Genomic DNA, 12,264 nt, shown 5'->3' with positions numbered 1-12,264 from the left:
TGCAAGCACGTTTTCCTTGTTTCAGGGAATCCCAAATTCGAGTATTTTGGAAGATATTTTCTGACCAGAAAATGATTTGCTGAACTGAAACTCCTGAAGTGTGGTGATCAGGATAACCGTGTGTCCTCCTGATTAACCATTGCCACGGTGTGAGTCAAACAAAAATTGACCTAGACATTTCCGAGTTCCTACATTATTACTATCATTATTTAATTTTAAAAATCACCCCACATTCTTAGAGATATCATAAGGCAAATTACCGTCCACTTTTAACAATACTTAAACTATTAATATGCCCTGGGAAATGGGCAGACACCAAGCAGGAACTTTTTCCATCTCTCCTGAAGCTGGATTTTTATTTTTAATAAATTGTATACTAGGAAATTTGAGGGGGGGAATAGGTTTTATAATTACAGAGAAATCGCCTTTATTCTGAACACAATTATTACTGGACTTCACAAATGCTGATTTAGTCTTGGGTAGATTCTGGCCTATCAATCAGAGGGAAAAAAGTCAGCAGAAACTGAATACATGCTTCTGTTATTAGCAAGTAGAAAAAGTTAAGTTCATAATCTGTGTTTGTTTCTGGTTTGGTGTGGCTTAGTGGTTTCATTTGTTCAGTTCTTGGGGAGTGCAGTCTGTCTATCGACCAATTAATCTTTGAATCATACCTAATATATGTAGTCAAGAAAATTATATAATACCTTAAAGAAATAAAATACCTTCAAAATAAAACAAGATTTCCAATTACCCTATTATAAGGAGTAAAAATATCACCAATTGGACAAAAAGGAAAATTGGAAACAAACATTTTCATCAGTATCAAAAGTATTCTAAATAAAAAAATCAGGTTATCAATTCTAATCTTACAAAGAAGATGACTCAGGAATAAAAAATGTCCTGCCACAGTTAATTACAACTGTAGTTAGAAATAAAACAAATCATGTTTGGGGGTCCAATGTCAAAAAAATAAGATGAATTAAAACTTTTTATCAAATTTGTTAGATAGAAGTAGGAAAAAATGTTCTCAATATGAAAAAGAAGAAAGAAATTGAACCCAAGAGTTCTTAAGGCATGGGAGGACACTTATAATTATTTTTGATGCACTTCTAGATTGATATGGGATGCATGTTAAATTTATCTAGTTATTCTTATTTTAAACATTAACAAGGAATAAAATGCAACTGTGGATTGGAGAAGGAGTTGAAAGGAAATGTTGTTATGTTTCTTTTGAGATATATAAGTCTTATGTGTGCTGAATTTCTTTAGTGTGTTGAGTTTTTTTTTTTTTTTTTAGTGGCTTGCTTAATAAGCACTAAAACTTCACAACTAAATCACACACAATTAATGCACTTGGTTTATCCCCTGCACAAGGCAGAGTAAGCATCCTAAAACTTGCATGAACAATCTGGCAAAGAGAAGAAAATCGTGCTCTACTTTTAAATGAGTTGGTTAGGAAATGCCATGTTTCTTGAAACTTTACCAACTGTTCCCTTGTAAGAGGAGGTTTTAGTGTGAAGTCATGGGTTCAGTAAGAGCATACAAATGACTTCTCAGGGAGCAGTGGTTTCTCTCAATAGAAAGTTCTCTTTTGTGTAGGAAAGAAAGCTTTTCTCTTTTATTTTTGTTCATCCAAAAGTTATATTTAACTACATGAAATGTTTAATTAGTCTATGAGTTCCATTGATAATGTGATTGACAAAATGTAAATGACAAGAAAGGAAAAGTCAAGATTAATCCCAGTTTATAAAGGTCCAATAATACATAGAGTGGTGTGGATAAAGGCAAGTTGACCAGAAGAAGTAGGTGGAAAGAGGATTAAATATGTGTTTTTCTTGAGTAATTGAACATATGGATATAGAAAAAAATTTAAAAATCCATTTAGTCACAGGACAGTCGCTTGGGAATGGAATGACTGAGTTAACCAATAAATTTTATGAAAAAGGGAGAAGAGGCCATATTATCATCCCACAGTTGTATGTTTTCTTTTTCTTTTTTTTTTTTTTTTAGTTTTTTTTATTACTTTCCATAATACAGTTTTCTGAGTGTCGGGATTCTCCCCCCACTTTTCTTTCCTCCCTCCCCCATTCACCCTGCCTCTGCTTTCCTCCATATTATTACGCTAGTCTAGTCATTCAGCAACAGCCACAGGTCCGACATTCTGCTATTTGAGCGTATCATGGCGTTATGGGTGTAGACAGTGGTAGAAAATTGAATGTTCTCAAGAGATTCATTGAGAGTCGTCTTCTGTTCCGGAGTAGAGATGTATACTAGGACATATCTTCATTTGCCTGGATGCTGGTCTCCATTACACCGGTCCTCTAGGGGGTATTATGTTTATCTGTGTATCTCTTGATTTTGTATTTTGCATGGAGATTGCCTTATAGCAGAGAAAATGTATGATTTTGGAATTGGCTTATTTCACTGAGAGTAATGGTCTCCCGTTGGGACTGTTTTGCTGCAAATGATAGAATTTCATCCTCTTTAATGGCTTTGTAATATTATGGCATTTTATATTCTTTCAACCTTTTGTATTCTTTTTTATTCATGTCCAAAACAACTTTCAATTATTTCATAATGATTATACATGCCTATATAATCTTACTTGTTTTAACTGCAATTAAATATAGTAGCTTATGTAATGCAAATATGATAGTTAATGCATTGTTATCCTGTAGTTGAATTGGTTGACAAGCGAATACAAGGGTATTTGTATATCACAGCACACACGGTTGTACTTGGCCGAGATCACGGCCTTTCACGACCTGGCACCCAGAGTGGAAGCCTCCTTTTGATTCTTTTAAATCCATCATGTTAAACTCCTCGTTCAGTCCAGAGAGTAATGCTGCTGCTGTTCTATTTTCTGGATCATTTTGATCTTTGTGCAAAAGCAAGTTCTTGATTTATTCTTTGTTTTTAACCTCGAAGCCCTATTTCTGTTTCCAAAACTGATGCTTGTTTAAAGTTGATTTCAATGACACTCTTCCAAAATGATCTCTGGTGACAAACACTTGACCTAGGAATGAAGGAAAAGTAGCCAGCCATGGATTAGTGCAGAAACTGCACGAAACCATTTCACAATATTGCATGGTTCTAAGTCTATCCATATTATTCCTATTAGATCATGGATCTTTGCACTACCATAATCTCCCTTCATAATTAAGAATGTGAGAGATATTAAAGAACTTGCCCATGGCCACGTAGTTAGGAAGTACAAGAACTAAACTGGAAATTATCACAGCTCTGTAGTCACCATGAATTTATGCTGCCATTGTCCCTGAGAAAGCCATCCACACACAGTAAGACCTAACAGCACTGAACTCAAGTTAGCAAGTATCTAAAGAATAAGAAAGGATTCAAAGTTAATGATCAACCCTGCCTGCAAGAGCATAGGCAAGAAACAGGTGTGTGTCACTGTGCAAGATAACCTGTGGCTGATGGGCAGGTGTGACTCCAGCTGAACTGGAAACGGAATATCATGCCAATGCATAGGAATTTCCACCTGAAGAATTTAAAGAAAATATCCTTGGAAGGTATTTGTAAACCATCATGAAAATTGGCATGGTTCTTCATAGAAGGATTTGTATAAAATGAGTTAAGAATGAGACTTAAAAAGCCAGGTAGGAGGGTACAGGAAGACTGATAGTGGAGAAAAGCCCAGAATGACAATCAGGGCTTTGCAGCACAGTCCCTAAAAGCCTTTTAAGTGAGTCTGAATTTAAGTAATAACCTATGAGACACAAATTCCAAAAATGGGTGCCTTTAGAAATGCACCCTGCCAACATTGAGTCGCTGCTAGGAAAGAATGGCTTGAGCCTGAGGCTTCTTTGCACATGACACCTATTATTTTCCAAAGGCAGAACAATAATTCGAGAACGAAATCCTTAAATAAATAAGGGAAAATACACTTGGAAGAGTCTTAGCAGCTCATTGGAAGAAACTGTTCTAAAATGGAACCGGCAGATGGGACTGAAACGATGAAAACAACAATGTTTTCTCCATAGCAGGCTGAGTAGGAGAATGGAACTTGTGTGATCATTTTAGTGACGTACAGAATGAAGGCACCACATGCCACAGTGAGCCCATGGTCACTCCATGCACCTGTGCTTGGAAGCTCAGGGTCCCAAAGGCTTTTGCTGCCTGCCCAGTGATTGGGCCTCCGTGGAGGATTACTATGGACATGCTATTTTGATTTTGGTTTAGCCTTTAGAATAATCTTATTTACAGTTAAAGAAAATAGCAAGCTTCCCATTAACATCCTACTAACATTAAATACAAATGTCTTCATTAAAATAGCAAGTCAAATACCAGTGCATCTGTACATATGTATGTGTTGGAGACACATTACAAACTCCATTGGCACAGATGCTACTTGGCATAAAAAGGCTCAACTCTTGCTCATATCCTGCTGTAGCTTGTCTAAATGATACCTGGAGCCTTTTCTGCATCCTGAGATGACTCTGCATTTCGATAAGGTATGTAAAATGCAAAGACAGCTCCTATGAGTTCCACTCACCTCTGCTTGTTTCCAGTTTTTACCAACCCTTCTCTCTCATCTAAGGTGACTCAGCTTGAACCTTTTCTGGGGTTAAACTCTCCCAAAGGCTGTTCACTGTGTTCCTGCCAGCTCTGCGTCACAAGCTTTTCCTGCCTGTTCCCTGGCAGCCAGAGGTTTTTCTACTCTGCAGCCAAAAATGATGTATCTGCTGCACATGGGCTGTTAGCTAAGAGTGTGAGAGGACCTTACCCTGCATTCCCAGCATTCTCACAGTGTACAAGGTCTCAGCCCTGCTTGTTGCTTCCTGGGGCCTTCCATCTGACCTGTGTGGCAGTGCCCACGGCTACCACCAGCTGTGCTCTTGAGGGAGTTTTCTTCTCAAATGAGCATTGTGTCGTTGGGTTCATGTTTCAAGTGTGAAGAAGGTGAGAGACTGAGCAGGGTGAGTGATCTGCCTGGGAAGTCACCTTAGTCCTTTCACAGGTGGGGTCAGCATTGATTCAGAGACAGGAGGGAGTGGGTGTTGGGCTATTTCTCCGCAGTGGATTCCAACCCCCTACTCTATTTTAGAACCTCTGTCATGTTTCACAGGAGGACTGGCTGTGTGTTTTGTGTGTGGTGAAATCCGGGAACCAGGGGCACTGGTACAGGAGAACACAGTTCTTCATCAATCCTGTCCTCTTTACTGATGAGTGAGCTGTAATCCATATCCTAGGAAACCGATACATATCCCAGCCTTTAACTGTAGAGATACTTTAAAAGCTTTAATCATTGTAAATCTAATGCATTGTCAGGAAAATATTTTTGTTGTCCTTTAAGGGACTGTGGATGGAAGGGACAGGTGCAGCTGAGTGCTCATCCGGAATGCTGCTGTCCTGAACATTCAGACTGGTTCTGAAGCTGGGAGCAGCCAAAGCAGTTCATTCTTTCCATAAGCGTAAGCTGCCAAATGAATCACCAAGGCAGTTACGTGTCCTGTGCCAAGGTGTCACTTTCATTAAGTGGAAGATTGCACCTGAAGGACAGTTTAATTTGCAGCTGCTAAAAATATTTCAACAGAGTGGTACTGTTACAAGTGGCAGGTGGTGCTCAAAGGCACATTTTGCAAGAACTGCCATCTGTGGGATGAGGGGCGGGAGAGTGTCAAGGGGATGGTACAGGAGATAACGAGGCACAGATGAGAGGGATGTGTTTGCTCAGCGTCGGGGGCCATTATCACGACCTAAGATTCCATGCTTCACATGATAGCGCTGGCCCGCGTTGATGAAATGTGAGTGCTGGTTCAGCCTCCACCGTGTGTCCAGGCATTGCCGCGGTACCTGCAGTGTCTGCAGAGGCGGAGGCTCTTCCCCTGAAGGCATCGCAGCCAGAGCTCCCCAGATGGGAGGCTGCTCCAGCTCTGTGTCCCTTTCATCATGCTGACATTGCAGTTGGATGCTGGTGAGATCAGCACACTTTGATCTTGCTAACAATGGATTGCCACTTTCTTTTGATGTTCCACCTTTAATTCACTTCCTTTTAAAAAAAAAGTGCGTTTATTTATTTATTTATTTATTTATTTATTTATTTATTGGAAAGGCAGATATACAGAAGGAGGAGAGACAGAGAGGAAGATCTTCTGCCCGATGGTTCATTCCCCAAGCTGCCGCAACAGCTGGAGCTGAGCTGATCTGAAGCCATGAGCCAGGATCTTCTTCTGGGTCTCCCACGTGGGTGCAGGTCCCAAGGCTTTGGTCCATCATTGACTGCTTTCCTAGACCGCAAGCAGGGAGCTGAATGGGAAGCAGAACCGCTGGGATTAGAACCAGCATCCATATGGGATCCCGAAGTGTTCAAAGTGAAGACTTCAGCCGTTATGCCATCACACTGGGCCTCTTTAATTCCCTTCTGCATCAACTAGGTTGACATTACACAAGTGTCCCAGGTAGAACTGTGAGATACACTCTCCTGCAAAGAATCAGTTCACACATTTTGTCAAGTCCTTGTCGTTAGGATTTTGTGAATTGTAGAGGAGGGAACATTTCCACGTGGCAGATATCTGGGCACACTTAGGCTGCGCACATGATTAGTAGGTGTTTGCCCGTACCTGTGAACGATTCATTTCAATAGATTTGGTCACACTGAACTCAAAATTTTGTGTCTGGAAATGGAAATAGACTTTTTCTGCTTTAATGGGTTTCTTCATAAAAGAAATAGTTGGGTTTGGGGTTTTTTGTTTCTGCTTGCAGCTTGAGATGTAACTAGATGTGGAGTATCTTCTATTGGTTATGAATGCTGTAATCTGTCTTAAGGTCTATATTTTTAAAAATATACTCAGTTTTTGAAGACAGAGTTACGTAAAGAGGCGGGGGACACACAGAGAGAGATTTCTTTCTTCTGCTAGCTCACTCCCCAAAAGACTGCAGTAGCCAGGGTGAGCTAGACTGAAACCAGACTCCTGGAACCAAGTGTGGGTCTCGCAGGTGGGTGATAGGAACCCAAGCTTTTGACATCTTCTGCCATTTCCCCAGCACTCCAACAGTCAGCTGAAATGAATGTGGAGCAGCTGGGACTCAAACCCAACTCATGTGGGTTGCTGCCTTATATTCCTAAGGAGAAATATTATTAAAGTAGGTCAATCTGAGTGATTTTGGTAAATGTTTGCCATGGGAAAACTTTGATAACAACTGGAGATGTCTTGCATCTGGCTGTTCTACCACGTTTCCCGGGATTGGGAACTGTGAACATAGCCCACGTCTCTCGTGTGTGTAGAAAAATCTCAGTTATGTGAACCAACGCCTGTTGCCGGATTGAATTAGAAGAGCTGGGGCTCAAACCCAGACACTCTGATGTAGAGTGCGGGTGTCCCAAGAGGTGCTGGCTTTGTTCTCGTCTCACTGTTTTTTTCTTCTTTTTGCTTCTGCAGTAGCTAGTTATCTTCCTTATGTAAAACCTGGAAATATTATTATTAAATTTAAAACACTTCAACATCTTCCCCCGTATCCTTAAAGACCTATATGCACCTGAACTTGACTTCCTCCCCTTCTTGTCCCTACTTAACTTTCTGGCTAACCTTCATGGATATGGCTTTCTCTTTGTGTAGTTTCTGTGACAACACAATATAGTATTCATATACCACATAAATACCATATCCTACTCATGTTTTCTACAGTTTGTTGCACACAGCTATAGTCTCATAAAAGGAAGTAGGCATGAAAGTTGAGGAAGTGAGCATGGCATTAGCATTTAGCCTGGTAGTTCAGACTTGGGTGAAGATGCCTCTGAGTCCCCTTCAGAGTATTCTGCAGTTGGAATCTGGTGCAGCTCCAGACAGAAGCTTCCAGCTAATGTGACTGTGGAAGGTGGTGGTAGCAGACACTCAAGGAACTGGTTCCCACTACCCATGTGGGAGGCCTGCATTGCCTGATTCCTGGCCCCAAGCTCTGCCAAAATTTCACCATTCTGGACATTTGGGGAGTGAACTAGCAGGTGGAACCTCTATTTGTCTCACTCTTTCTCTCTCACACTTTTCCTCTCTTGTCTCTCAAATAAATAATTTAGAAGAAGTTGGACTTAATTACTTGTAATTCTTTTAGCTATTCAAATGTTAGTAGGACTAACAACAATAATTTAGAAGGTAACATTGGAGTAACTTTTCCCTCCACACTTCCAGGTTAAAGCCAAAGGTGTGGTTTTTATTTTGATTATGAGATTCCCAAGCATAGCATATGGTAGAGGCATTCCATCACTGTCATCATGATGAACAGTAATAATGAAATATATTCACCTGTAAACACTTAGCAAAGTCGCTTCGTATGTCTTAACTTTAGAATATTTATTTGTATGAATTATTCTTGACAGCAAAGTGAATAGAACTCAATTTGCATTAACCCAATCTAAAATGAACTCAACTGGAAGTCGGCAGCCGAAGTGAGAACCAAGAGTTCTGGCAAAGGTTGCTGGAGTCAGAAGTGATCAAACGTGCAGCTGTGGGTTATGTCTGCATGCGTGCACGCACTCACGCATGCGTAGTCACAGATGAATTTATGGGACAAAAACATTAGTGTGGTAGTTACTGATTTGTAACAATAACAATTAAAAACAAATTCCAGGGCCCAGCACAGTGGCCTAACAGCTAAAATCCTCGCCTTACATATGCCGGGATCCCATATGGGCACCAGTTGTAATCCTGGCAGCCGTGCTTCCTATCCAGCTTCCTGCTTGTGGTCTGGGAAAGTAATTGAAGATGGCTCAAAGCCTAGGGACCCTTCACCCATGTGGAAGATCTGGAAGAGGTTCCTGGCTGCTGACTTTGGTCATTGCGGCCACTTGGGGAGTAAACCATCAGACAGAAGATCTTCCTCTCTGTTTTTCCTCCTCTCTGTATATCTGTCTTTCCAATACAAACTAATAAATCTTAAAAAAAAAATACTATGCAATGTTATCTCTTCTGTTCATCATCTCATGAGCCAAACATGTACCTGTAAAGAAGTTATGCATATGAATAACTATACATTTATGAACAAAATAAACTTTCCAACAACAATTACTGCATTGTTTTATGTATCTTTTAAAAGTTCTGTGCTACATGGTTCTACTTTAATGATTAGTCTCCTAGTTTTGCTCACTGACACAGTGAATAGGTAATATGTATGTTTCACATTACCTACAGAATCTGTGTAATTTGCCTGTAGTCCTGTAAAACGCACTAAGTGCGTGGTCCCAGAGAACGTGCTGAGGGAAGGTTACAAGCATGGAACACATGCTAAGGATGATCATTCACAGGTATCAATATCAGAACTAGACAACTTGGATTGTGCATGAATAAAATGAGTTTCACTGTTGTGATCTCTTTTCTGATCTCTCAAGAGTGATGCTGACCTGTGTGTATGTGTTTATTGCTACCTTGATAACATAATACACTGAGGGTATACAGGGAGATTAGTATAAAAGTGAAGTGTCTACTTTGGTGAGACAAACTCAATTTTATGCATGTTATGGCCATAAAACAGTTGCTCTTTTTATAAAGTGTGTATCTGCTACAGCAATATCAACTCACATATTTACAGTTTTTGAGTGAGACTCTAAACAACACTTGTATCTGTTCTGCATAATATAGATGGAAGCCCTTGTACTCCTGTGGCTTACATGCCATTGAGGTAAAGCGGTTGACAAATGAAGACAACATGAATGAATGGAGTGGGGGAAAGAGAGAGTAGATCAGATTGAACAGTGTTTAGAAGGAAGGCAATGCGTGGAGACAGAGAGCGAGCAGGAGCTGAAACTTTGGTGCTTTTCATAGAGAAGTCAGCCAAGATCTCTGAATATGCGGTGCTTGAATAAAGATGTGAGTAAAGGTGGGACTCCTGCTTTAAGGCTATTAGAAGGATAAAAAGTTACCCAGGGAGGAAAGAGGCAAGGTTGAGAGCACTGAGTGTATTTGAGGGCCAGGAAGGGGTAGATCTTGTGGACTGGAGAAGGAAGACTAAGTAGAGAACAGGCACGAGAGAGCTGGGACGAGATCATAACTGACTTCGGGCTGTTTGAAGGATTTTTTTATTTACTGTGGGAGAATTGGAAAGAGGATGGAGATGTGGGAAGGCAAGTGGTATCTCCTGGCTGCATTTTGGGTGCTCTGTGGAAAAGAAGCTAGAAATCTGAAAGTCAGGAAGGGGGAGATGGCTTAAGAATCAATTCCAGGGATCCAAGTCAGCGCTGTGGCCCAAGATGGGGGTGGGGAAGGTTATGATCAGAGGACAGAATCAATGGGGACAACTGATGGACTTGGCATGGAGATGAGGGTGAGAGCTCTCAGGGTGACTCCAGGGTGTGGACCTATGCTCCTGGCGTGATGACGCTGGCATTTACAGATGGAAAGAACGGAAGAGGACTGGTACTTTTGTTTTACGTGAGCTCACCTTTGCCTTCCTGGACACACTTGATGAGAGACTGCAATAGCCTGATGGGAAGTTGGATTCAAATGATTGTGTGTCTGATAGGAAGACTGCCGATGCTGATGGCAATGAACAATATTGGGCATTCCTTACAGTGCTTTTGCAATATGTGATACCTACACATAATCTCACAAACAAAAATGAGTGAATTTTTCTGGACATTTAAGGTGACTTGTAATATAAAGAAAGTTCACATTTCATAAAAATGCAAACTAAGGAAAGACATAATTCTAGAAATAAATCAAATAAGAGCTAAGAGAAAAGTGAAAAATGGATTTCAGTTAAAGGTATTCTGTAATAAAGGGTGAATTAAAGTAATGTGTCCTCTGTCATTAATCTCCCAGATCCAAGGTTCGTCAGTGCCCATCTCATCCCGGAGAGCGACAACCCTGAAGATGACAAAGTGTACTTTTTCTTTCGTGAAAATGCCATAGATGGAGAACATTCTGGAAAAGCCACTCACGCAAGAATAGGTCAGATATGCAAGGTGAGGTAAAGAAAAACTAGGAGACATCATAGTCCCAGCACAGTTTCATTTCCACATTTTTTCCTCCTCTGTGAAATTACAATGGCAATTATGGCTGAGAGCTCGAATACTCGCAACAGGTATTTAAGTGACAAGCATGTTAGGAAATACATGTGGTTGCTCTTGAGTCACTGACAAACTTACAAGGACAAAGTGTAGAACTTTACATCAGTTACGTCAACTGATGTCGGTTTGAAACGCTGCACAATGTCTTATGATCTGAGAATACTTTGGGTGAGTTCAGTCTTGATAGTTTCTTGCAGCTTGTGAGCTGTGATGGATATTGGTTAGAATACTGATGTATTAATTAAAGAGAGAAAACATTAAAGCACATTTTTGTCACTTGATTACAGCAACCCATGTAGATACACCTGTAGACACAGATCATTTTGAAGCTCTGAGCTTCATCTGTCCGAGGAATTTCATGCACCATGCGGTATGTCAGATGTAATGTTGCATGGTAATACCAGATGTATAGAATACAATTTTCTAGGTAAATGCTTATGACTCATTTGAATGGTCAGTGCAAACACCGTCTAGCAGAGCACATCCACAGCAGGCATAAAGCCAGCTCACACCTCCAGGGAAACTGAGTCACACAGCCAGACCCAAGAAGTACTTCAAGGCACCATTCCTTTCACCTTGTAATTTTAACTGTGCTATTGTTTTGCAGATTCTGTCAGAAACATGGTCTAATAGTCAGTGAAAATCTTTTTAAATGTTTAGCAATGTGAAGGTAGAGACTCTTTTCTCTACCAGATGCAAATTACATTTAAAACATTTAACACTACTTACAAGGTTCAAAAAAATCTTATAAGGATTTGGCCTGAAAGCCATATAAGCAAAATCTGTGTTCTGATTTATACACACTTAAATATTATGTTTACAGACTGTATTTGCTAGTAAGCATATACAGTCCAAATGGATTTTATGGCTGCAATTAGGTCACACTGTACATTTAAGTTTGTGGGGTTTTTTTCACCGTGAAGAGACACTTTCCACATATTTTCTGTGGGATAGTTTTTCTTGTTGAGGCTTACAAGGATATTTTCTCGACACACTATTTGTGGTGTTTTCCACTGTTTAAGCTCATACAGTATTTGACGCTTTTCAGTATAGATGCTATGATATACATTTATTCCTCATTTAATAAATGTTCCTTCAATGCACACTGTGTGCTAAGCAGCGACTGGACGGGCACATAAGAGTTCAAGAAATAAGGGTGAGCAGTCGGAAGGACAGAGACACTAAGCCAAGGCACAGAAGCAGTAACGTCATCGTGCAGGGGTAACAGAAAAATGGAGTGA

At 40.3% G+C, this 12,264-nt stretch overlaps 1 protein-coding gene across 1 annotated transcript in view; it reads left to right on the top strand.

Annotated features, from left to right (window-relative positions):
- The window catches only part of SEMA3A (semaphorin 3A), a 179,270-nt gene that overhangs the window by 126,581 nt on the left and 40,425 nt on the right, over positions 1–12,264 (top strand). The window contains exon 7 of the mRNA XM_040964932.1: positions 10,776–10,918. Coding sequence (XP_040820866.1) covers positions 10,776–10,918 — 143 coding nt within the window. The remainder of the gene's footprint in view (positions 1–10,775; positions 10,919–12,264) is intronic.

Source organism: Ochotona curzoniae, unplaced genomic scaffold, assembly GCF_017591425.1.
Source record: "Ochotona curzoniae isolate NIBS_2020 unplaced genomic scaffold, NIBS_Ocur_1.0 scaffold_3835, whole genome shotgun sequence".
Classification (NCBI taxonomy): Eukaryota; Metazoa; Chordata; class Mammalia; order Lagomorpha; family Ochotonidae; genus Ochotona; species Ochotona curzoniae.
Note: the sequence above shows the minus strand (reverse complement) of the source record. Positions and strands in the feature narration are given on the sequence as shown.